The sequence below is a fragment of the Astyanax mexicanus genome, chromosome 12, assembly GCF_023375975.1.
Source record: "Astyanax mexicanus isolate ESR-SI-001 chromosome 12, AstMex3_surface, whole genome shotgun sequence".
Taxonomy (NCBI): domain Eukaryota; kingdom Metazoa; phylum Chordata; class Actinopteri; order Characiformes; family Acestrorhamphidae; genus Astyanax; species Astyanax mexicanus.
The window spans coordinates 1,305,193-1,329,697 of NC_064419.1; the positions used below are offsets into that span (position 1 = coordinate 1,305,193).

Consider the following 24,505-nt stretch of genomic DNA (forward strand, 5'->3'; position numbering starts at 1 on the left):
TGAGACCCCTTCACTTCCGTTTCTGAATCAGTAAAAATATTGTAATTTAGAGCATTTATTTGCGGACATAAAAAAAATAATGCAAAGAAAACAAGTTCATATTCATAAAGTTTTAAGAGTTCAGAAATCAATATTTGGTGGAATAACCGTGGTGGTTTTTAATCAGTTTTTAAATCATACATCTTGGCATCATGTTCTCCTCCACCAGTCTTACACACTGCTTTTGGATAACTTTATGCTGCTTTACTCCTGGTGTAAAAATTCAAGCAGTTCAGTTTGGTGGTTTGATGGTTTGTGATCATCCATCTTCCTCTTGATTTTATTCCAGAGGTTTTTAATTTGGTAAAATCAAAGAAACTCATCATTTATAAGTGCTCTCTTATATTTTCCAGAGCTGTGTATGTGTGTACTCACCTCCAGCCGGCAGTATAAACTCTGTTTACTCCTTCTTTTCAGCCATGCTTTCATTTATATAATTTTTAAAAAGGATACAATATGAATATGTGAGGTCAAATATTTCAAATATTTGCAGAAAAATATTTTTTTTTTATCGAAACTTATTACATGTATAATACATTACATTTATGGCATTTAGCTGATGCTCTTATCTAGAGCGACTTAAGCCCTATCTGGACGGAATTAGTTTCTCAGGAGGTTCTGGGTAATTTAGCCTAAAAACTCACTGATCCTCCTGTTTTTTCAATTGCAGTACAGGTGCAGGAGTTTTGAAATATTTTTCACAGACGTCCCCCTGAGAAACTAATCCCATCCGGATAGAGCTTAACAAGGTTAATTCTATTACGGATTTGGGCCAATAAGAGTCCTTGGGCAAGACTCCCATTAGTGTAGCGCAGCATTCAGTTACCCAAACCTGGAATTGAACCCGAGTCTTCCACATGGTAGCTCATTGGCAGGTGGTGGTGTTATCCACTACACCACACACACACTAACTTAAATGAACACTTTTTTATTTTTACTTTCACTTGCCCCCTCCAGTTCCTAAAGTCATCATTACTTCTTAATTCCACATGGTGGAGCTATAATCAAATGAATAGGGTTAATAATCCTGTGTGAAGAATACTGGTTGTGAAATTCTGTGAAACTGAAACACCAAAAAATCCATAATTCCCGGTATTTACTTATTTTTAGGAGTATTTTTTCCTATTCAGTAACACAGATGCTGTGAAGTATCATAGAGAATTGTATTGCAATGTACTGAGTATCGCAGAAACACAGTATTGTGAAATCATTGTTATTGTGGACAATGTATTATTATTGTGATATCATATAGTCAGACATATGGTGGTGATCATCCATCAAATTAGAACGTCTTCCCGAGACAGTTAGTCCAGCAAAAGCAGTATAAACTAAATTTTAATACCCTCGATTCAGGTAAAAACAATAAAACAAACAGGTGTCCCAACAATTTTAAACATATAGTGCATCAGTTGCATTGATTATTTACTGGGACCTTGAACTACACAGCATTTGAATGAATTTTTTCCATTAACCAGAAAAATATAAAGCTCTGTAAAAAATGAAGAGATCACATCAGTTTCTGAATCAGTTTCTCTGATTTTACTATTTATAGGTTTATGTTTGAGTAAAATGAACATTGTTTTTTTGTATGCATCTTGGCATCATGTTCTCCTTCTTCTCCTCCACCAGTCTTACACACTGCTTCAAGCAGTTCAGTTTGGTGGTTTGGTGGTTTGTGATCATCCATCTTCCTCTTGATTATATTCCAGAGGTTTTCAATTTGGTAAAATCAAAGAAACTCATCATTTTTAAGTGCTCTCTTATTTTTATTTTATTTTTTACAAAGCTGTATATAGTTCAGGACTAAGCCTAAGCCCTGTTTGAAAGGAAACCAGCACTGTAACATCATTTCTAGTAACAAATTAGTCTCCTGCCATTGTACCGATTCTTTTATTCATTTAGTTTCAGACTCAGACCTTACTTAGGTCATTTTTATTTATTTGTTGTAACCACTATTTAATCCCAGCACTTTCATACCGTTTAGAGAAAGGGAGAATAAATCTCTCCGAAAGTGTCCTTAATATAAAATCCGTATAAAAAACACCACCACAATAAACAAAAGGAGAAGACTTATATTATATAAAAATAAAGAACACAAATCACGCCACCAGTTCAACAGCTTTAGGCACTTGGTATCAGGTTGTGTGTGAGCTCTGTTGTAGTTAAATAACAAAAAATGGACTTCAGAAGTGTAACATACATATACAACATATACAGCTCTGGAAAAAATGAAGAGAGCACTTAAAATGATGAGTTTCTTTGATTTTACTAAATTAAAAACCTCTGGAATATAATCAAGAGGAAGATGGATGATCACAAACCATCAAACCACCAAACTGAACTGCTTGAATTTTTACACCAGGAGTAAAGCAGCATAAAGTTATCCAAAAGCAGTGTGTAAGACTGGTGGAGGAGAACATGATGCCAAGATGCATTAAAAAAAACTGATTCAGAAACTAAAGTGGTCTCTTCATTTTTTCCAGAGCTTTATAAAACAGTCAATCATATGAATGTGTTTCTACAGTACATTTGCTATGATGGATATTTAATGGCATTAAACTACACACTTTACATCAGAGGACCGACTCAAAAACACAATCTTTTTCCTGAAAAAAGCAATTTTAATAAATACGGTTGGAAGACTTGGTTGGAGGTGTGTTTCATCAATGGGTCATTCATACACACAACATTGAACAGGAAGAATGACAAGAGAAAGAGGACAAAACCAGCAAACCAGCGTAATCCAGGTAAACCAGTCCAGGTAACTGGTGTTATCTCAGCAACAGGGGCAACAGAAATCTCCATGATAAGGAAAAGGCCCTGGTTAAAATCCCAGGAAAGTGCTAAACTGGTTGAAATGATCGAAAGCATTTGGTTCATAATAATAATAATAATAGTACTATTATTAATAATAATAACAATAAGTAACAACCACTGCCTGCAGATACCAAGACCTAGTGCCAAATGCTGAAAGCTGTGAAAACAGCGACTGTAAATAAACAAACACTCATAAAAACACTCCTTCTAAACTTCTAAAGTTCTTAGTAAACAGTCGTCCATGTGCATTGTTTTCCACGTATTGTTCCATGTATAAAAAACTCCACGTTTATTGTTCAAACTTCTTGTTTTTGACGTCTTCACAATTCAAAGCCATTTATTTCCACAGAAACTGATGTCACTGTGTCACAGGCAGGGGGCGCTCTAGAGACAGTGTGTCCACAGAGCCTGAGAAAAGAGTCATAACAGCATGTCCAGATGAAGAAGTCTTATCGCATCGAGTTCCTCATTAAAACGTCCAACATAAATCTTGTTAACAGAGGAGGTTCTCGACCCAGAGGAGGAAGATCTCGACCCGGAGGCAGAGGAGGTTCTCGACCCAGAGGAGGAGGAGGTTCTCGACCCAGAGGAGGAGGAGGTTCTCGACCCAGAGGAGGAGGAGGTTCTCGACCCAGAGGAGGAGGAGGAGGTTCTCGACCCAGAGGAGGAGGAGGAGGTTCTCGACCCAGAGGAGGAGGAGGTTCTCGACCCGGAGGAGGAGGAGGTTCTCGACCCAGAGGAGGAGGAGGATCTCGACCCAGAGGAGGAGGAGGATCTCGACCCAAAGGAGGAGGAGGACCTCGACGCAGAAGAGGAGGTCTCCACCCAGATGAGGGTCTCCACCCAGATGAGGGTCTCCACCCAGATGAGGGTCTTGAACCCTGAGGAGGAGGATCTCGACCCAAAGAAGGAGGTTCTCGACCCAGAGAAGGATCTCCACCCAGAGGAAGGGGGAGGATCTCGACCAAGAAGAGGATCTCAACCATAGAGTAGAAGGATCCAGGCCCAGCAGATGAGGATCTCGAACCCAGAGGAGAAGGTTCTCCCTTTAGAAGAGGATCCAGACCCAGAGAAGGAGGATCTTGACCCAGAATCTTTGCTCTCTGAGGTCTCCCTCACTCCAACATTTACACAGGTCGAGATGCAGTGCAATCCCGAGATATATTATATATATAAAAAAGCAAATTTGTCCTGTAAACTGTAGCGGAAATGCAGTCCTGCTCCCCCGTCCCAGTCTCGTAGCTGCCGTCACGCCGCCGTCGCCCCAACCGTTTCTTCTCGTGGTTTCCGTCCACACAGCCTTTCTTTACCCAGAGTTCTGCTGGAGGAGAAGGAACCCCTATGTCTTCTCCTCGCGCTCTGTTTTGCGGCGGGTGATGTTGCGAGGCTTGATCTTCAGTGAGAGCTCCCATAACGCCTCCTCCGCCAGATGATCACTGAAGTCGTTGAAGAAGGACACGATGTCATCATTGTGTTTGAGGTCATAATGCCTGCAATAGACAAAAACAATAAAACACGAATTAGATTTGATTAAAGATCAGGTTTCTATACTGAATATACAGTTTCTGAATCAGTTTCTCTGATTTTACTATTTATAGGTTTATGTTTGAGTAAAATGAACATTGTTGTTTTATTCTATAAACTACAGACAACATTTCTCCCAAATTCCAAATAAACATATTCTCATTTAGAGCATTTATTTAAAGACAATATCTGTTGCAGAAATGGCTGAAATAACAAGAAAAAGTTGCAGAACTTTCAAACCTCAAATAACGCAAAGAAAACAAGTTGATATTCAAGTTACACAAGTTTTAAGAGTTCAGAAATCAATTCTCTGTGGAATAACCCTGAATTTTAATCACAGCTTTTATGCATCTTGCATCTTGGCATGTTCTCCTCCACAAGTCTTATACACTGCTTTTCATCTTCCTCTTAATTATATTCCAGAGCTTTTATGTGTGAGAAACAGTTAGTATGTTAGCTAGCTCTCTCCTAACCTTAGTTTTCCCCCCAGATTAGATTTTCCCACCAGCATTAAAAACGCACCGTCTAAAAATGTAATACCTACAGCAATTTTACAGTAAATTGAAGACAATTTAAGACCTTAATAACCCATATTTTAATTTAAGATATTTTTAGATTTTTAAGGACCTGCGGGAAACCTGCAACAGACGGCGCCAGTCGATGCGGCGTCTATGTATATACGTCTATGTTGTAACCCACTAGGCTACAGCTATTGTTAAACCATTGACCACTTTCTCCCACAGTCCTGAAACACTGAGACGCTGAGACACTCACACTTGCTGGAAGCGCCGCATGCTGTCCAAGATGTTGAACTGCTGCCAGCGCTTGGAGAAGTTCACCTTTCCTTCAAAGAAGTCGGGATTACCAAGGTGCACAAAGGTCAGGTCCTGCAGGATCAGACCTCTGAACAAAGAGAAAAGAACAAAGGACAAAAAGCTGAAGTTAGTACAGCAACAGGGTGTAGCAAAACATGATAAAGAGTACTGAGAGCTTTCTGTTTCGTAGCTACATCTCTGCTGTATGTAATAAACCAAATTGTGTGAAAATTGGGTATTAATTGGTAAAGTTATGATTATTATAGGTATATTAAACACCTTCCTCAGTGTAAATATATAAATGCACTGGGCATTGCCAGCTGCTATGCCAGGAGGCAAGCTATGCAGAGTCTATGTCTGTCTGTCTGTCTGTATCTAAAAATATATAATAATTATTATAATAAAACTTTGTTTTAATTGATAAGGAATTAAGATAAAAAAATCTAAGATTAATACAACAAAAATTAGTTAAAATTAAGCTTTTACTTTAAACTTATATATAATACACTAAAAATACAAATACATAAATGAACTGAAAAATAAATAAAAGCAATAATAAAAAAATAATAGTAATAATAATAAAAGTAAAATCTTAAAGTTAAAAAGCAATAATACAAAACTATAAAAAAACAATAATTATAATAAATATGTCTAATATTAATAATTTATAAATATTAATGATAAATATGTTGTTATTAGTGCGCTATAGGATATAAAAAGTGTTTTTTAATAAACTTCTTGTGCACTTTTGTGCAGCCGTTGTAAAGAGTGCTGAACAAAAAGCACAAAACTGCTGGATCTCAGAAAGTTGCAGGAGAGCGGCGGTGGGCTACTCAACAAAATTAAGAACATTTTATCACGTTTTAATAAATACACCCAAAGTCAATTTTACACTGGAGTTTTACTTTAAATAAATGAATAAATCTTTTAAAGAAGGTATAATACATGTATCACATACAGGTAGGGTATGCAGGGAGGCTCTACGTCCGCCAGCGCTGCTCTGTACGCCCGGAAGGAGGAGGAGCTATCGATTAAAGTGCAGTATTCCTCCAGACCCTGAGAGACACAAAACACACAACAATCATCAGCACAACCCCGACAAGATCACTCTGTAAAGAAACACCGGACGCTGAGCGACGGCTCTCACCTCTGAGGTTTGTTTCTGCCACTCCAGCCTCCGGATTGGTGCAGAGTCCAGCGCAGACAGAATGGCCAAGTAGGAGTTAAAGTTATTCAGTTTTCTTAAGTGCTGAGGAGCAGAAGAGGAGGAGAGGTTAATCAGCTCAGTGTGGATTAATCTGCTGGATGATGAAACATCTTTAAATAAATCCAGAGAGAAATTTTACTGCTCTTACCTTCATAATTTTTATAAATTTGAGGAGGAGTTTTTCCCGGTCCTGGGCTTTTTCCTGCTGGATGATTAAGGAGCGCACCCTGAGAAAAGACGAGAGATTAAACAAGTTGAAGTTACTTTATTTTAGTAATTCAGTTCAAAATGTGAAACTCATAAAGAGATCACTTAAAAATTACAAGTTTCTTTGACTTTACCAAATTAAAAAATTCTAGAATATAATCAAGAGGAAGATGGATGATCACAAACCATCAAACCACCAAACTGAACTGCTTGAATTTTTGCACCAGGAGTAAAGCAGCATAAAGTTATCCAAAAGCAGTGTGTAAGACTGGTGGAGGAGAACATGATGCCAAGATGCATAAAAACTGATTAAAAACCATCAGGGTTATTCCACCAAATATTGATTATTTCTGAACTCTATAAACTTTATAAATATGAACTTGTTTTCTTTGCATTATTTGAGGTCTGAAAGTTCTGCATCTTTTTTTTGTTATTTCAGTCATTTTTCATTTTCTGTAAATAAATGTTCTAAATGAGAATATTTTTATTAGGAATTTGGGAGAAATGTTGTCTGTAGTTTATAGAATAAAACAACAATGTTCATTTTACTCAAACATAAACCTATAAATAGCAAAATCAGAGAAACTGTCATCTGCTGGTGTTGATCCACTGTGTGTTTTATATAAAGTATAGTCGTACCAGTAAGACATGTTGTTGAAGTGCTCTGTAAACAGGGTAAGATTGGGGCTCTTCTCTTCATTCTGTTCTTTCGCCCAAAGCAGAACCTCAGGAATCTACAAACACAGAGGATTAAAGAATGAGGAATCACTGGAGTATTGGAGAAGTTAAAATGTGTGATAGCTTCAGTCTTTATTAAATGGACCAATATGTTTAAACGGCCACACTATGCATAATTTATACAAATAAGATCTTTAAAGTGAAGCTCTTGCTGTTTAATTTTACTGAGCATGAATTAGGAGCGATCTGCACCCAGATATATTGATTACCTCTATTTTGTAGAACAGTTCTGCATCCAGCAGAGTGAGCTGATCTGCGATCTCATGGCTGCGGAAGTCGTGAAGTGTTCCTGGCCTGTGAAAAGAGGATGATATCAAGCCAAATTTAGTCCACTCCAACGATCAATAAATCAGCATAAATAGATGAGCAGGCTGTGGTTTCAAAACTACAGTATCACAGTATACTGGACTTTTTTTAACTCCTGATGCTTATTAACCCTTATTTGTTTCCCAGAAAATGCAGCGTAAAATAATTTTCAGAAAATTTCAGCAGAAAAGCAAACTGACTGAACTTGAGCTTATTTAAAAAAAACATTTTTCTTAATTTTTTATATTACTACAATGTTTAAGCAAACCAAATGTCCTTTAAACTGTGTCAAACTTTCTTGATGAATGGACCAATAGAATTTCTAATTTTCAAAATTACCTAAAATAAACTGTTTTTGCATTGACTTTAATTGAAAGTTAAGAAAAAGTTGCTCTTCGGGAGATACTTGTTTTTCATTGGACAACGATGATATACAGCTCTAGATAAATATAAGAGAGCACTTAAAAATTATGAGTTTCTCTGATTTTACCAAATTGAAAACCTCTGGAATATAATCAAGAGGAAGATGGATGATCACAAACCATCAAACCACCAAACTGAACTGCTTGAATTATTTTTGCACCAGGAGTAAAGCAGCATAAAGTTATCCAAAAGCAGTGTGTAAGACTGGTGGAGGAGAAGAACATGATGCCAAGATGCAAGAAAAAAACTGTGATTAAAAACCAACCAGGATTATTCCACCAAATACTGATTTCTGAACTCTTAAAACTTTATGAATATGAACTTGCAGTAGTATTTACCTGGCTGCTACACCACGAGCCGCCAGCGTCTTCAGCGAGTTTGTGTAGTTCAGAAGTTTCTTCTGCTCTACTTTATGCAGGATGTTCTTGCGGAGAATCCGAGCTAGACTGAGCTCCCCGTGACACACCAGACTGAACACCAGCTCCATCAGATGCTTCAGGATGTCTTCGGTCAGCTCCACCAAACTGCTCACGGAAACGGAGAGATAATCCATATTTACATTTACATTTAGTGCATCTGGATGATGCTCTTTAATGTTAAACAGCTAGAAAAATATAATGCCAGGGATTTCACAGTATTTTTCGCACTAGAAGGCACATTATGTAACACTAGTAAGGAACAGTGGTGGATGTTAATCTACACAAATCTATTTCTCTACTGAAAACTGTTTATTTGGGTGAGTAAATCGCTTCCGTTTATGTACAGTAAGCTTAGATTTCCAGATTTTCACTAAGGCTGGGTGCAGCAGCATTAGCATTAGCAGCTAACTGCAGCACTAGCGCTAGTAAATGCTGCCTGATAGTGCTACACTGAGGAACCCTGGGTGTTCCGGCAAACCAGGGCGATATTAGCTAGCGGTTTGTTCCACGTAGCTTGTTTTATAATGCAGTAAACTCACAGAATACAGTCAGATATACTCACCTCTGAACAACAAAAAAGAGCTAGCGTTTAAGGCGCTAAACAACTAATACTAATGCTGCTCCAGCCTCAGTGCTAGCCGGGGTTGGCAACAGACTACAGGCACGATAACACTCACCTATGACCAGTAAAAGAGCTAGCGCTTAGTGTGGTTTGATTTTAATGCTAATGCTAATACTGCTCCAGCCTTAGTGATGGAGAAACTTCACTGAAACTCCCCCTTATAACTCTGTACTTCAGTGGAGTGGCTTTACTGCTCTTTAAATACCTGACTGTTAAAATTCATACATAAGGAGCACCGGATTATAAGGATCACTGTCGATTTTTGGGAAAATTAAAGGATTTTAGGTGCAGCTTATAGTGCTAAAATAATGCTACAGGAACCCTGAACTGTAAATACTGTACAAACCAGACAACTGGAGCGTGTTAATCTACTCACCACAGCTCATCCACAACACGCACCAGCACAAAGAACGTGTTTTTGCTGACTCGCTTTTTGACACTGTCAGAACTGTGAGAAAACCTAGTATATGTGAGGAGAGGTTAAAGAAAAACCTAAACAAATGCAAAAATCACAGAAATAATCATGAAAAAATAAAAAACACTTTTGCATTTACTTTAAAATCATATTCCCAGCCAGATAGATGCTATTTACCAACAATTTAGCCATGCTGAAAAGTGGATATTACTCTAATTTTAAGTCAATTTTTGTTTTTTCAAGGAGAATCTAAAACCCACACGTTCACCATCGTCCTCACAATCGTTTTAAGGCCGTGTGAAAAATCCTCTAGCATGCAAATTAGTATCTGTTCTGAAACCAGGCCTTTCACTCTAGTCTGAAAGGATATCTATGGTGGAGCTTCTTAATGAGGTCCTCTGGGGTTAGAAACGTTCTGTACGTCGTCAAGAAAGCTTCACAGTATAGAACCAGATCTGTCAAAAGTGAACAAACACACTGAATTAACATTAAAACACAACTACACGTGCTTTTTACTTTAGTTTGACATCTCAGAGTGACACCTAACCCCTAATATAATCAGGTAAAAAAACAAACAACAGCTACTGAAATACTTCTTTTTTATGTATATTTATGCAATAAGCTTCTTTTTAAAAAAAAAACAGTTATTTAAAGAAACAAATGCAAACTACAAAAACACTACTGTACCTTTACGATCTGTTTCTGTGGCATGAACTAATAAAATATCCCCTGATCCAGCTCGAACATCAGGACCATCGTCAGTCTGTTAAAGAGAGAAAGAAAGAAAGAGAGAGAGAAAGAAAGAGAGAGAAATTGAGAGAAATAGAGAAAGAAAGAGAGAGAGAGAGAGAAAGAGAGAGAAACAGAGTTAAATATATTATAATCATTAATCATAAAATATTTTATCCAGTTAATCACAACAATAGTATGTGTACAACAATAATATTTAAGCAACAAAAGTAAGGAACAATGGTAAAAAGAACAAAACTGTAATTTTCGAAATTAAATCAAGTGCTGGATGTTAATCTACACAGATTTCTCTCCTGAAAACTGTTTATTTGGGCGAGTAAAGAGCTTCTGTTTATTTACAGTAAGCTTAGATTTCCAATATTTTCAGCAGCCTGTTAGCAGTGCTTAGCGCTAGTAAATGCCACACGATAGCGCTACACTGAGCTAACGCTAATGCTGCTCCAGCCTTAGTGCTGGAGAAACTTCACTGAATAAACTTCTGTATAATTCTGTACTTCAGTGGAGTGGCTTTACTGTTCCTTAATACCTGACTGGTAGAAGTCGTATATAAGACACACTGATGATTTCTGGGAAAATTAAAGGACTTTAAGTGCATCTTTCAGTCCGAAAAAGACATCAAGACTAGGAGTGTCACGATAACAATTTTTTGTAAACGATATTTTGTCCCAGCAATTATTGCGATAAGCGATATTGTTTGCATCTTTAGACCACTAATTTGGCACTAATAAAATGATAACATAATAATATCATAACAAACAGAGAGACGTGCAGCCCCGGTCTGTCCCAGCTGGACCGCATTGAACCAGCATAAACACCCAGCCTTCACTCGAGAAATGATGCTGATGCTGATGGTGAGAGGAAGGCTGAGGCAACATGAACCTAAGAAACATTAAAGTTAAACAACTAGAGCCGCACTGGGCCGCTATTATGTTCCTTTAAATCTGTTTTGGGTGTTGATGGAGGGAATTTTTCCTAATAAAAGGTATTTTTTTAGTTTTAGACAATATCACAATTACTAAAATGATTGAAGTCATGTCAATTTATTAAACAATAAGTCGATAATAGTTATTGTAGTTATTGTGAGTTATCTGCAAGAGTCTTAAGTCTTTACTGAGTAAATGTTATTTATAAAAATCCCAAATATCGTCAGATTATCACATTTTTCTGTGAGAACACCCCCATAACTCTAACTGTAAGATCTGAACAGCACAGCTCTTCATACGGATCAGTTCAGCTCAGCATGTACAGCCTCCTCAGCTCGTCTCTTCAGCCGTACTGCAGATAAACAGACCCGTACAGACGAGCAGAAGCCTGTCTATAAATACTCTCGCTCTCTATAAATACAGAACAGTGTGATTATGTACTCTCTGAGGGGACGCGCTCTCTCTGCAGCGAGTTTGACCTTGTCTTATGAATGCTGGGTGTTTCACATGCTGCACACTGCTGCGATGCATGTCATCACAGGCAGGGGGCGCTGCAAAGCCGTGTTCAACTCTGCTCAGCTCCATTAATACCTATATTTCCTTTACAGTCTCTTTTTTTACACTATCTGTGTATAAAACCCCAGATCCCCCCCCCCCTCAATCACTCAATCACTTATACTAATGCATCTAAAAAAAATAAAATGAATATCATTGAAAAGTTACTTTATTCCAGTAATTCATTTAGTTCAAAATGTGAAGTTCATATATTATATAGATGTATTAAACACAGAGTGATCCATTTTAAGCGTTTATTTATTTTATTGTTGATGATTATTATGGCTTACGATATTATGGCTTTACCAATCAAAAAATCTAAAAATCAGTGTCTCACCTACTTTTGGTATTTTTTTTTTCTTCAGTGTGGGCAGTGTGCTGGAAAGTCCTGCTGGAAAATGAAATCAGCATCTATATAAAAGTTGTTATCAGCAGAGGAAAGCATGAAGTGATGAAAGATTTTGGACTGGATATCCTACAGCACTTCATGCTTCTCTCTGCTGATGACAACTTTATAGAGATGCAGATTTCATTTTCCAGCAGGACTTTCCAGCACACTGCCCACACTGAAGAAAAAAGTACCAATCGGTCTTATATAAAATTCTAATTTTCTAAACCACAGATGTTTGGGTTTTATTTAATTGGCTTATGGAGGGTGTTACCTCTTGCTTTAGTGTGATGCGAGCCATGATCTCATCGTGGTCGACCAGAGACAGCTCATCCAGCTCCTCCGAACTCAGCTCTGAGTCTGCACACTTCTGCTTCCAACTGAGACAGAAACAAATAAAAATCATTAACTTAAATATTTAGCTTTAAAACCTGGTTTATCTGTGATCCAGTATAAAAGTTTTATTTATTGCACTTTCTTCGTTAACATATACAAGTAATCTAGAAACCTTAAAAAGGTTAATATTGTGTTCAGGCTCTGTAAACTTGGTAACCTGATCAATTTGCATGGTCACGTATTAGCAGTTTTTAGACGCTACAGTTAGATTACCAATATACCCAAGAGTATTTACAGTATTTACAACATTCCTAAGCATTAAAAATGTATGAATTTACCTAGTGTCAATAAAAAACATAACTGAGAAATTGCTACCATTTAACAATGTTGTTGTCGTAACTACTGTTCTTTTTTTGTACTTCTATTGCAAAGTTTTACCTTTTCATTTATGCTAAAATATGGATTAAATCTCATGAGTAACTCACTCCCTGTTAAACATATACTCTGCATGTTAAAAGACTCAATTTTTTCTCTTTGCAAATAACTCTACACTTCAAAATGTTAGAAACTTAAATGCCACCACAAAATCGGGTAAACAAAACAGGATAAGTGAATATCTTTGGCAACATAGTTCATATGGGGTCAATTTTCTCAAATAAAAAGGTCACAATACACAAAACTATTTCTTATAGAAGAAAACCTGCAAGCATTTGCAGCAGCCAACACTCATTTTACCACATGCATGAAAAAACAGCTCTATAGAGTCAGATTTAGCACATACGCTTCTACTTTTAGCTCATGCTGCTCTGTTAGCACTGTAGTAAAGCTTTGATCATACAACATCTGAGGGCGTTTTCACACCTGAAAGTCCAGGCCAAGGTTTGTGTTAGTGTTACGCTGTATACTGTGCTGATAAATGCTGGTTTCACATTGCAGTTTTTTAAGTAACTGAGCAGACTAAAGAACTTTGCTTAATCCTGTCTTCATCATCATCACCTACGTGGGCTAACTCACTCCCTGTTAAACATATACTCTGCATGTTAAAAGACTCAATTTTTTCTCTTTGCAAATAACTCTACACTTCAAAATGTTAGAAAATACAGGGAAATATCACAATATATAACACCACTAACAAAAGAACAAGAATGATTAAAGGTCACCTTCCGCGAAAATCCGATTTTTCTTGTTTTTTGTGGAATACAGTAGGTCTCTCCGAGTTGAATGTGTACACCTGCACATTAAACTGTTTTGCAGCCCCCATTGTCTGCAGGAGCTAAGCAAAGAAATACCCCCTCCCCCCCCTCCGAAAAACGGGTGAATTTTGAATTATCTTTCTGCCTACGTAGGCAGAAACTCACAGACCAGCCCACCTTGGCTCGAGAAACTCCCAGAGGCGGAGCTGAAGCGACGCAACATCACCGCTCATCAGTTAGGAGGTGGGAGGCAGTGAGCGGCAGAGCGGTGGAGGGGCGTCGCAGTGCTCCTAGCCAATCAGAGGAGAGATATTTGCATGCTGTTTGCATGTATGAATATTCATGAGCAAAGCTGGAATCCGGTCATTTTGGACACACCCCTAAAACAGTCCATTAAAAAAGAGCTATACAGAGACACCTGAGCACTTTTTTTTTACAAAAACGGCTCACATGTCATTCATTCATACTAGAGACCACAACTAGACATTTTAAAATGAAAGAAAAAACGACGGAAGGTGACCTTTAATTGCGATCAATCACAGAGTATTGGTGTGATTATTGATTTAAAAAAGTTTTTTTTTTTTTTATCAGATTGAACAATCAATAACAAACTATTAGCTCATTTAAGTATTTCTGTATTAGGATTGAAAAAACAGAAAATTAAAAAGGTTTTATATTTCATATTTTATCTTAGCAGGAATCAAACAAATTGCATGAATAATGCTCATCTTATAGATCCCAGATAGATAACTATGTTTGCGTGGATGGTATATAGTAGCAGTATAACTATAATGATATTATACACTAATAATAATAATATGATAAAAAAAAAAAAAAATCTGACTGTAGTGTAGTCTTGTTTTGTTTTTATAAATCAGAATAAAGTTGAGTTCAAACACTGTTGTATTAGACTACACAGTTGGGTCTAGACAGAATCTTTTAAGACTAGATTTTCCCTCTGCTGACAACTTTTATGGAGTTGCGGATTTCATTTTCCAGCAGGATTTGGCACTCTGCCAAAGACTAGATCTTTTTTTCCCCCTTATCAGGCTACAGTTGAGTCCAGACTGAACTACAGCAGCAGATCTCTGAAATCCTACCTGTCTGAGTTGTTCTGGTCTTTGCCGTGATCTGAAGCTGAATCCTGGAGCGAGTCCTCTGCTCCACAGCCGGGGTCCTGAAAAAATAACAGAGAGAAACACTCAAACAACAAACCCACAAACACACACCGCACAACTCAAACATGTTTACTCTGCTCATAAAAATAGGACGGCTCAGTGAATTAATCATCTAGCTGTGAGATTTCTCTCATTAGTGATAAAATCAACAAGCCAGGAGAACAGGAGGAGAAACAGGGTCTCCGGGTGGAGAGGAGACGTCCCCGTTGGCATTATGCTAAGTGTTCTGATGATGGAGGAGGAGGAGGAGGAGGAGGGCTTTACATCAACCTACTTCTCACACTGCCGGGATCGAGGAACGGAGACTTCCGACAAATTCAGCATCAACAGAAACACATAAACCGGCCGCCGACCAATCAGCCGGCGCGGCCTGTGTGTGATTTTTTTATATAACAGTGCTGTGATTATTAGGTATCGTGTCTTCATCATCATCACCTTCGTGGGCTGTGTCTCCCTGTTTTACACACTGATTGTTCTGCTTGTGAAGGTGTTGTGCTGAATTCTGCCTCCCTGCCAGAATCCGACTGAGCGTAACAGGAAGCTCTGATTCCTTCTATTTCTGTTCATAAATAAGGATTAATCTACAGTTACAGTAGATACAGCAACAACCAGCAGTTATCTGTTGTATCCATTAGGATTAAGTATTAAAATTCGATACCAAAAATATGTGCCTGTTTTTGATACTTTGAACGAAACACAAAGAAACAGGCTGTCTTTCTCTCACTCGCGCTCTCTCTCCCTCCCTCTCTCTTACTTGTTCTGTCTTTCTCTCCCTCTCTCTCTCTCTCTCGCTGTCTCCCTCACTCCCTCTCTTCTCTCACTTGCTCTGTCTCTCCCTCTCTCTCTCACTCTGTCTCCTACTGTCTCCCTCTTGCTGTCTCTTCTCTCTCCCCCTCTCTCTCTCCCGTTATGTCTCTGACTGTCCCTTTTTTCTCTCACTTTATCTTCCTCTCTCACTCAGTCTCTCTCTCTCTTACTCATTCTGTCTCTCTCTCTCTTACTCATTCTGTCTCTCTCTCTCTTACTCATTCTGTCTCTCTCTCTCTTACTCATTCTGTCTCTCTCTCTCTTACTCATTCTGTCTCTCTCTCTCTTACTCATTCTGTCTCTCTCTTACTCATTCTGTCTCTCTCTCTCTTACTCATTCTGTCTCTCTCTCTCTTACTCATTCTGTCTCTCTCTCTCTTACTCATTCTGTCTCTCTCTCTCTTACTCATTCTGTCTCTCTCTCTCTTACTCATTCTGTCTCTCTCTCTCTCAAAATCTCTCTCTCTCTCAAAATCTGTGTCTCTGTGTCTCTGTGTCTCTGTGTCTCTGTGTCTCTGTGTCTCTGTGTCTCTGTGTCTCTGTGTCTCTGTGTCCCTCTCTGTCCCTCTCAAACATAGAAGGAACTTGCAGCATTAAAACAAGGAAATCATGATTAGAATTAATTTAAGTGATAAACACCCTTAAAATATTGCAATTTAATGTTGAGAATGTAATACTGATTTTTATTCAAAAACAACTCCTAAAACTAAAATGCATAAAGCAACATGTGTAGAAAAAGAATTGAAGTTTAAGGTGTTGAACTTACACAAATATTAAAAGCTGTTTTACTTTAAAAATATATTTTATCAGTCGATAAATGGAAAAACTACGATTTATAGAGCAAATTTCTACAACATTTACAAAACTTATCCAGGCTTGGAAATTGCCAAACCCTGACAAACCCTGATTAATGACCTGCTATTCTAAGCATATTGTTGTTACGATAAAATATCTATACACTGCCAGGCTCTACTGTATATCATTTCTGGTTCAGAGTACGCTGTGTGCAATTATCATCGTGAACAGGATGCATTGAGGCTAAAGTGCGAGTGAAAACACTGTTAAAGCAGCATCGAAAATGTTATGCTAATCATGCTAATTCCCAATGCACTTTCCATCCAAGTCACATTAGCCCAGCTGCACACAACACACACACACACACACACACACACACACACAGCAAATATCCTCACACACACACAGGGAGCATAACAGAGCACAGGGGTGGGGTTCAGGGACCGTTTACTGTAACTCCAATAGGGCTGGCCCCAACGTAGGACTTTCTTCAACACCCAAAATCCTGATTATTCAAGTTAAAGAAATGTTCGTTGGCTTCGATGGTTATGATTCACTGTAAAGTTGTTTCCTTGGAGGGGACAGCCCTAAACTCCAGCACCGCTCCGCTACTTACTCCATTAGAGAGCGGCAGGTCCCCGCCGGCCTGGCTGGATGAATACAGATTGACGTACTCACCCTCGCCACCCTCATCACTAGCATTCTGGCTCTACAGAGACAGAGAAAAAGAAAGGAGGAGAGCAGAGGAACGGAGAGCAGTCAGAGAGAACAGAGAGAGACAGACAGACAGAAAGAAAGCAGAGAGACAGAAACAGAAGCCTACTGCAGACCTGAGGCCCAGCTAACGCACCACTGTCTGAGATAGAGAGAGAAAGAGACAGGGTTCATACACTTCTTAACCAATAAATAAAAACTATATTTCCATTAAAACTATAACCAAAATTGATTATATTAGGTCTAAAATGACTGACACACAATTTTGTATGTTTTTGTAGCTCAAAACACATTTTCTCCATTGATAAACTGAAACAAATATTTTAGACCAAATTTTTCTGGGTATTTTTATTTTTCCAAAATTTATCCAGGCCTGGAAATCGCAATTTTCTTATTCTATTAATTCTTTTCAGGTTTTTCATGACCTTATGAACCCTGGAAAGAGACAGGAGAGAAAAAGAAAAAGAGAGAGAGACAAGAGAGAGGAAAACAGACAGAGAGGCAAAGAACTAGCTGGAAGTTTCTGAAGACCCAGTCAGGAACGGCTGTATCACTACAGAGATACGATGAGTTTCTTTGATTTTACCATATTGAAAACCTCTGAAATATAACTGCTTGAAATTTTGCACCAGGAGTAAAGCAGCATAAAGTTATCCAAAAGCAGTGTGTAAGACTGGTGGAGGAGAACATGATGCCAAGATGCATGAAAAAAACTGATTAGAAACCATCAGGGTTATTCCACAAAATACTGATTTTTGAACTCTTAACACTTGTAAAACGTATAAATATGAACTTATTTTCTCTTATTATCTCTAACTGAACCAAATAGTGTTTGTGTGCACAAAAAACGCCCTAATACTACTAGTTATAGGTCAGCATTTAAAAAAAATAAAAGACAATATAAAGAGCATCAAAACTTGCTCGTATATTGTAAAGATCAATAATGTAGCCATGCTACCATACAGACAGTGATTCACACAGACTCCAGTGAATGTGTTTAACTTCCAGTACTGAGTGAGCAGTCTGAATGAGTCCAGTAAATAATAAAGACGGGCTGACGAGTGTAGACATGTCGGTACAGACAGTTTTCCCAGATCTACTGCAGACTTTTCCCATCATGCTGATGGAGTAACTCACCCAGAGGCAGTTACACTCCCCTGCTCTAAGAAAACAAACTAATATAAGTGTATTCTTCCCTAAAAAAAAGGAGGATTTGGATAGTCATCTTGACCATTACATAATTTAGGGTATACTCACTGTATGCAGATTTGGTTGAATCTTACTTAAGCCCTGTTCTGGCCTGCACTCACACTGCGTTTAAACAATCCGTGCCCGAACACACTTACGTCAATACTCACTGCTAAGTAGGCTTGATGGTGTTGTGCCGAATTCAACACCCCCGCCATGAAAAGCACCCTCTCTCATCTTCTTAATAAAAGCTGAGATAACCTGCTTTAATTTACTTAGAAATATCCATACTTTAATATGCATAGGAAAAAATATAATTGTAGTTTAAACTGTTGAACTTACCCAAATTTTTAAATATTTTTAAAAAAACCAAAACAGCTTTTATCAGTCGATAAACAGAAACCCAACAATGTATAGAGCAAATTTCCTTGACTTTTCCAAAACGTTTTAAGTATTTTTCTTTTTCCAAAATGTATCCAGGCCTAGAAATTGCTATTTTCAAATTCCGTGACTTTTCTAGTTTTTCAATGATATGCTAGTCAAAGGATATAGTTGATATAAAATAAAATATCTATACACTACCAAGCTCTACTGTATTCCCTTTCCGGTTGAGAGTAAGCTGTGTGTGATTATCATTGCAAATAAAATGTGTTGAGGCTGAAGTGCAAGTGGACACACTGTTAAGGCAAGATCACAAATGTTATTATGTGATGCTATTTCCATTTTCCATTGAGAGAGGGTGCTTTTCCTGGCGGGGATGCTAAATTCGCCACAACACCGCCATGTTTGTTTATAGGAATGTCTTATCACTAGTCCATTGACAGCAGACACAATCCCATAATGAAGAGTAAGTGCAGCAGTTAGGGGTCTAACAGTCAGTAAGAAGGAAAGTAAAGGTGAGACGCGAGTGTGAGACGTGAGTGCGAGTTAAGCAGATAGGACTCACCCCGTGAGCAGGAGAAGAGACCTGGCAACCCAGAGAGGAGCTAGAGACGGACAGGCTGAGCGCAGCGTCCACCTCAGCAGAACCCAGCCCGCCAGCACACTGCTGCAGGTGGCAAGACAGAGAGGAAGAGGAGGACGAGGAAGGAGACGCAGAGTGAGAGGAGGCCTAGGAGAAAAAAAGGAGCAAAGAAAGAGAAGAAATAAAAGGAGAAGAGGAGACAGGAGAAAAATTATTGGAGGAAATGAAGAGCAAAGAGGAGAAAAGAGAATCAAGTGTGAGAGATGAAGAGCAGGTTGGAGAAAAGAAAGGAGGAAAAGCCAAAGTTGGAAAAGAGAAGAGGAGATGAGCAAGTTGGAGAGGAGAAGAATTGAGCAAATTGAAAAAGAGAAGAGAAGAAAACAGAACAAAAGAGCATGCAGAAGAAGTTGGAGAGGAGATGAGCAAGGTGGAGAAAATAAGTTGGAAGAGAAAAGAGAAGAGCAAGGTGTAAAAAAAGAGATTAGCAAAATTGAAGAACAGATAAACAAGTTGAAGAGAAGAAGAAAAGAGCAAGTTGGAGAAGAAATGAGCAAAAGAAGAGAAAATAAGAAAACAGAACACACAAGTAAGCATAAGATGAGAAGAAAATGTGGAGAGAAGAAGAGCAAGTTGGAGAAAGAAAAAGAGGAAAAGATAAAGTTGGAAAAGAAAAGAGATGAGCAAGTTGCAGAAAAAAGTGCAAATTGGAGAGTAGAAGAGATAAAAAAAAAAGTTGAAAAATAGAAGAAAAGAGCAAGTAAGAATTTGAGACGATATGAGCAGGTTGGAGAAGAAAATAAGAGAACAAGACAGCAGAGCAAGAATAAGAAGAGAAGAACAAGTTGGAGAAAATTGAAAAATAAAAGAACAGAAAAGACAAGAGAAATTTGTAAAAAAAGATCAGCAAAATTTGAGACGAGATGAGCAAGTTAAACAGAAGAAGTGGAGAACAAGTTGGAGAAGAAATGAGCAAGAAAAGAGAAAAGAAGAGAACAGAATAGACAAGGAAGCATAAGATGAGAAGAACAAGTTGGAGAAAAATAGTTGGAGAAGAAAAGAAGAGCACGTTGAAAAATAGGAGAGCAAGAGGTACAGAAGATTAAAGAAGACCAAGTTATAGAACAGAAAAACAAAAGAGAAGATAGAGTTGGAGAATAGAAGAGAGAGTTGAAAATAAAAAGAGAGTTGGAAAGCAGAAGATATGAGTAAATTGAAGAAAAGTGAGAGAAAAGAAGAGAAAATTTGAGAAGAAAATGTTAATATAGAGGTTAATTAATCAGGTAAGTTAGCATGTTAGCACAGAGAGAGCAATCAGTTCACTTTAAAGCTGAAAAGGCTGATGGGAGACGATGGGAGAACTGCAGAGGAAGCAGCAGTAAAGGGTCTGCAAGCAGATCAGTGGTTTACAGCAGTGTTTACTGATCCTCCTCCTGTAAAGTGATGATATTTACTAGCGGTCTCAATAATGGAGTGGTGCTACCGCTGAAACACGCCTAAACAAAGAGCTGACTGATTCTGTCTGCACCTGGATCTAAAACACACCTGCAGGCCATCCTGCTGACTCATACTGACTGAAAGAGTGAAGCATGAAAGGAAAGAGTGAATGAGAAAATAAATAAAGGAGGTGAATCAACAATAAAAGAGAGGATGTGCTTTAAAAAAAGGCCTAGCTACTTTTTTCTGGGCTCAGAGTTAAAATCTTAGGCTGTGCCTCATTCAGAAACACATTTTTGACCATTTAAAAAAATCAGCAAAAGAGACGCAGAATAATTAAATGATCTAAATTGCAGTCTAATTTAACTTCCGGCATATAATGTTGGGATGTCACATGGATTTGTGGAATAATGAGACAGACAGCACACATTTATATATGTTTAAACAAAGCTTATATACACTTATATTTTACTTTAAACAATAAAATGAATACAAACAGACAATTAGGATTAGGATATTTAGAGAGAATGTTAGCCAATTGTTTATAAATCTTTTTTAAAATAACATCCTTCCGCACTTTTTGCCTCTGTTATTAAATAAAAAAACTGACCAACAAATATCAATTTGTAAGTAATATTAAGCTACTTGGGAATTATTTTTACAGTAGTATACATCACACATTTTTAAACTATAACTTTTAGACAAAATTTTGTGAAATTAATGTTAACAGTTCTTTTAAACATCGTTTATCGGTATTTCAGTCTAATAATTGATTTTATAGACATTTTTTTTTATTTAAGAAAATATGCACATTTAAATACTTAAATAAATGTGTTTATTTTGACATTAAAATAGTATGTTTTGATACCATTGTTTCAATAATAATTAAAGATTTATGTAAAAAACTTAAGGGACAATCTGGATGTGTTCTCTTTTTTTTATTTATTTATTTATTTATTTTTTTACTGCATTGCCAAAGTATCAGACTTGGAGGGGTCAAGCTGCATGACTGGGATTCGAACCAGTGATCGCTGTAGTCCATAAATGGAATTTTGTCAAACAGACTCAAGTGTTTTCTGTGGTGAACAGAATGATGGTTTAACATTTACGTGTGAGGAGTGTTCTTTAGTCTGTAAACAAACTGAACTTTGTTTTTAATCATTTTTCATTTTAAAATAGTTAAAAATAACCGAGAATTTGATGGTATTTTTTTTTTGCAGATCTGCAGTTTACGTAAATCACTGCCCCCAGTAATACCCTGTACTGTAATGATGTTTTAACGCTGTATTACTGCATAAAACAAAAGTAGATACCGCCCAACCCTATTATTGCCAGACCTTTGCCTCAAGAACTTCTGATTGGAGATCGTATCTCAAACTTTAACTCGAACTGCTTTCTATGGAAAGATGCCATCTGTCTGCAGGGTTGTTAAATTCAATGTAATGTGCGTCACTGAGGTGATCATTAGTATCAGAGGTGGAAAGTAACTAATTACATTTACTCACGTTACTGTAATTGAGTAGATTTTATGAGTAATTTGTAATTTTGAAAGTATTTTTTAAAGTAGTTCATTTTACTTTTACATTTTTTACATTTTGACACAAGTAATTTACTTCGCTACATTGGAAAACTTTCTGTTACTGAGTAAAAAATAAAATGCTGTGGAAAAAAAACATTTACAGTACATTTTAAATTGAGTGCTTTTTTTTACTTTTAATTGAGTAGATTTTTTAGATGGATACTTTTACTTGATTACAATTTTACACCTACACAACACACACACACATACACACACACACAGGCAGAGTGAGGAGGCTGATGAAACGGGTAACGGACTCATAATGAAAGGAGAAGAAACAATAACAATGACACACCAAACTAAGCAGCCCGAGCTCAGACCAGGCCCTCGAGCAGAGCTGTGAGTAATAAACACACACACAGCTTCCCACCAGCGGCGTATCCCATCAGCCACTGCTGCTGAACGTGGGTAATGAGAGAGCGCCTGCTGAGAGAAGGTAATCCAATGGAAAATAAGTATGATTAAATGCGTAAGTGCTGTTTACACAGGGAGGGAGCCCAATACACCACTGTGCCAAAGTCTGGCGACGGCGAGGAGGAAGGTGCGGTGTTTATCAGAGAGTGAGGCGGGAAGAGTTAAGAGTGCGCAAAAACTACAGTACAGGAGTGAACATACGGGTGTACTTTAGGGGTGTAAATCTCTGACATCACAATTATTTTACCAGTGGACAGAATGTTGGAATATATTAATAAATTAATAAAACTTTTTAGAGGCTGAAAGTGGAATTAAAATAAAAATATAGCAACTTAAAAGAGTAATTTTGTATCTTTATCCCTCCTGTTATGTTACGTTAAGTAAAATTTACCTATTTGAAAGTTTGAAGATCTACGAAAAACAAATAAAAGCTTGTTTTCAATATTAAAGTTCTTAAAATTTGCTTGCCTTAATTAGTGTAATCAACATATAATATAAATCACATCTAATCGTATTTGCTAAAACTAAAAATAAAACTAAAAATTTAAATGTTATGTTTTAATGTTAAGTAAAACTATAGTATTTTATATGTTGGTCTTTCAAAAGTAATAAAGTAGAGAACAATTGCTCAATTTTGTTTTATAAAAAACAAGTGAATTATCCTATTTAAACTATTACCTGTTAGAGATAAGGAACACCACTGCACTAAATATATTGATAAAATAATTAGTAATGGATTTATGAGTAAATGAAATATTTACCCTCCTTGTTAGGACAAATTCACCTAACAGAAGGGTTAAACACTTAGAATCTGTCTGGTATTGCCTGATATATATATATTTTTTATAATGATGTCTGATGAGGTTTTCAGTCACTACCTGTGTTAGCACCTGTTTTAGCATACCTGTATATGGGACTGGTAATCTACCATCCTGGTTATAATAATCATACAGTTTTGAACTAGTGCTGTCGACGATGAAGTACATAAAGTACAAGACTACAGATCTTTACACTAAAAAAAAAAAAAAAAAAAAAAAAAAAGGTCATTTTCTACAATTTGAACTAGCATATAAAATGAATCAATATACTAGTTATTATTCAAGAGGACATATTATAGCTCTTTTTACACAGTAATGTTCAGAATGAGCCGTTTAAGGGCTCTGACACTTTTATGCAAAAAAGCTGTTGATGGCCACACCATGTATATGTCGAGTGTTAGCACAAGCTAACACTAACAAGCTAATAGTCACTAACACTAACAATTGCCATAGTCAGAATTACTTAAGCGTTATTAAGCGTCAACCTGCGTTGATGAACTTTTCACCCCCTTACACGTTTGTAAAGATAAAAAAAAGAAGAGTCGGAACAGAAAAAATGAGTGTGTGTGTGTGTGTGTGTTTGTGTGTGTGTGTGTGTGTGTTGTAATACAGGCGGTAGCTCAGCGCTAAAGCTTACCAGCTGCCTCTGTTTGGGTGGAAGTGCCGGGGGAGGGAGGGGCTCGTGCACTGAGTCGCTGCTGCTGAACGAGTCGTTGAAGCCGTACACTTCCTGTAGGTGTTTGTTGCGCTGCTCGTAGATGCTCTCGCTCTGCGGCGTTTGATAGAAGACGGACGGCTGCGGCTCCGAGTAATCCTCCATAAACTGCATGTACTTCAGGACTGCGGGACACGAGAGAGAGAAAGTGTTAATGAAACTCGCAAACTGCAAATATACACCCCCAAACCAACACCATGACCTGATATAACCTCCACTAAC

The 24,505-nt window shown here is 37.5% G+C and overlaps 2 protein-coding genes across 5 annotated transcripts in view; both read right to left on the bottom strand.

Moving 5' to 3' along the window:
- Positions 1-2,096: 2,096 nt before the first annotated feature.
- Positions 2,097-3,842, bottom strand: LOC125806100 (proline-rich protein HaeIII subfamily 1-like). 2 transcript variants are annotated; one of them, XM_049485835.1, is made up of 2 exons: positions 3,581-3,842; positions 2,097-3,454 (listed from the first exon to the last, which is right to left on the bottom strand). In XM_049485835.1, the coding sequence occupies exons 1-2, from the start codon at positions 3,840-3,842 to the stop codon at positions 3,306-3,308; spliced, it is 411 nt and encodes a 136-aa protein (XP_049341792.1). In that variant the 3' UTR covers positions 2,097-3,305. The 2 variants fall into 2 exon arrangements, with proteins under 2 accessions (XP_049341792.1, XP_049341791.1); XM_049485834.1 differs by having other exon boundaries at positions 2,097-3,478.
- A 353-nt stretch (positions 3,843-4,195) lies between these two features.
- Positions 4,196-24,505, bottom strand: part of rapgef1a (Rap guanine nucleotide exchange factor (GEF) 1a) — a 37,611-nt gene continuing 17,301 nt past the window's right edge. Inside the window, exons 10-25 of one of the 3 annotated variants that reach the window (XM_049485825.1) lie at positions 24,206-24,408; positions 19,306-19,470; positions 17,074-17,166; positions 14,778-14,854; positions 12,423-12,528; positions 10,220-10,295; positions 9,899-9,987; positions 9,494-9,582; positions 8,415-8,600; positions 7,557-7,641; positions 7,249-7,343; positions 6,551-6,629; positions 6,343-6,444; positions 6,154-6,251; positions 5,155-5,283; positions 4,196-4,346 (exon numbers count right to left, since the gene is read on the bottom strand). In XM_049485825.1, the coding sequence (XP_049341782.1) occupies positions 4,196-4,346; positions 5,155-5,283; positions 6,154-6,251; positions 6,343-6,444; positions 6,551-6,629; positions 7,249-7,343; positions 7,557-7,641; positions 8,415-8,600; positions 9,494-9,582; positions 9,899-9,987; positions 10,220-10,295; positions 12,423-12,528; positions 14,778-14,854; positions 17,074-17,166; positions 19,306-19,470; positions 24,206-24,408 (1,823 nt within the window). The remainder of the gene's footprint in view (positions 4,347-5,154; positions 5,284-6,153; positions 6,252-6,342; positions 6,445-6,550; positions 6,630-7,248; positions 7,344-7,556; positions 7,642-8,414; positions 8,601-9,493; positions 9,583-9,898; positions 9,988-10,219; positions 10,296-12,422; positions 12,529-14,777; positions 14,855-17,073; positions 17,167-19,305; positions 19,471-24,205; positions 24,409-24,505) is intronic. The other 2 variants (XM_049485826.1, XM_049485827.1) reach the window with 2 other exon arrangements.

Bases quoted from the DNA above. Each gene is read 5' to 3' on its own strand.
- LOC125806100 (XM_049485834.1), bottom strand. From the start codon at position 3,842: ATGGTTGAGATCCTCTTCTTGGTCGAGATCCTCCCCCTTCCTCTGGGT. The intron at 3,479-3,580 runs CTCCTCCTCCTC...TGGGTCGAGAAC, and splicing joins TCCTCCTCTGGGTCGAGAAC to CTCCTCCTCCTCTGGGTCGA.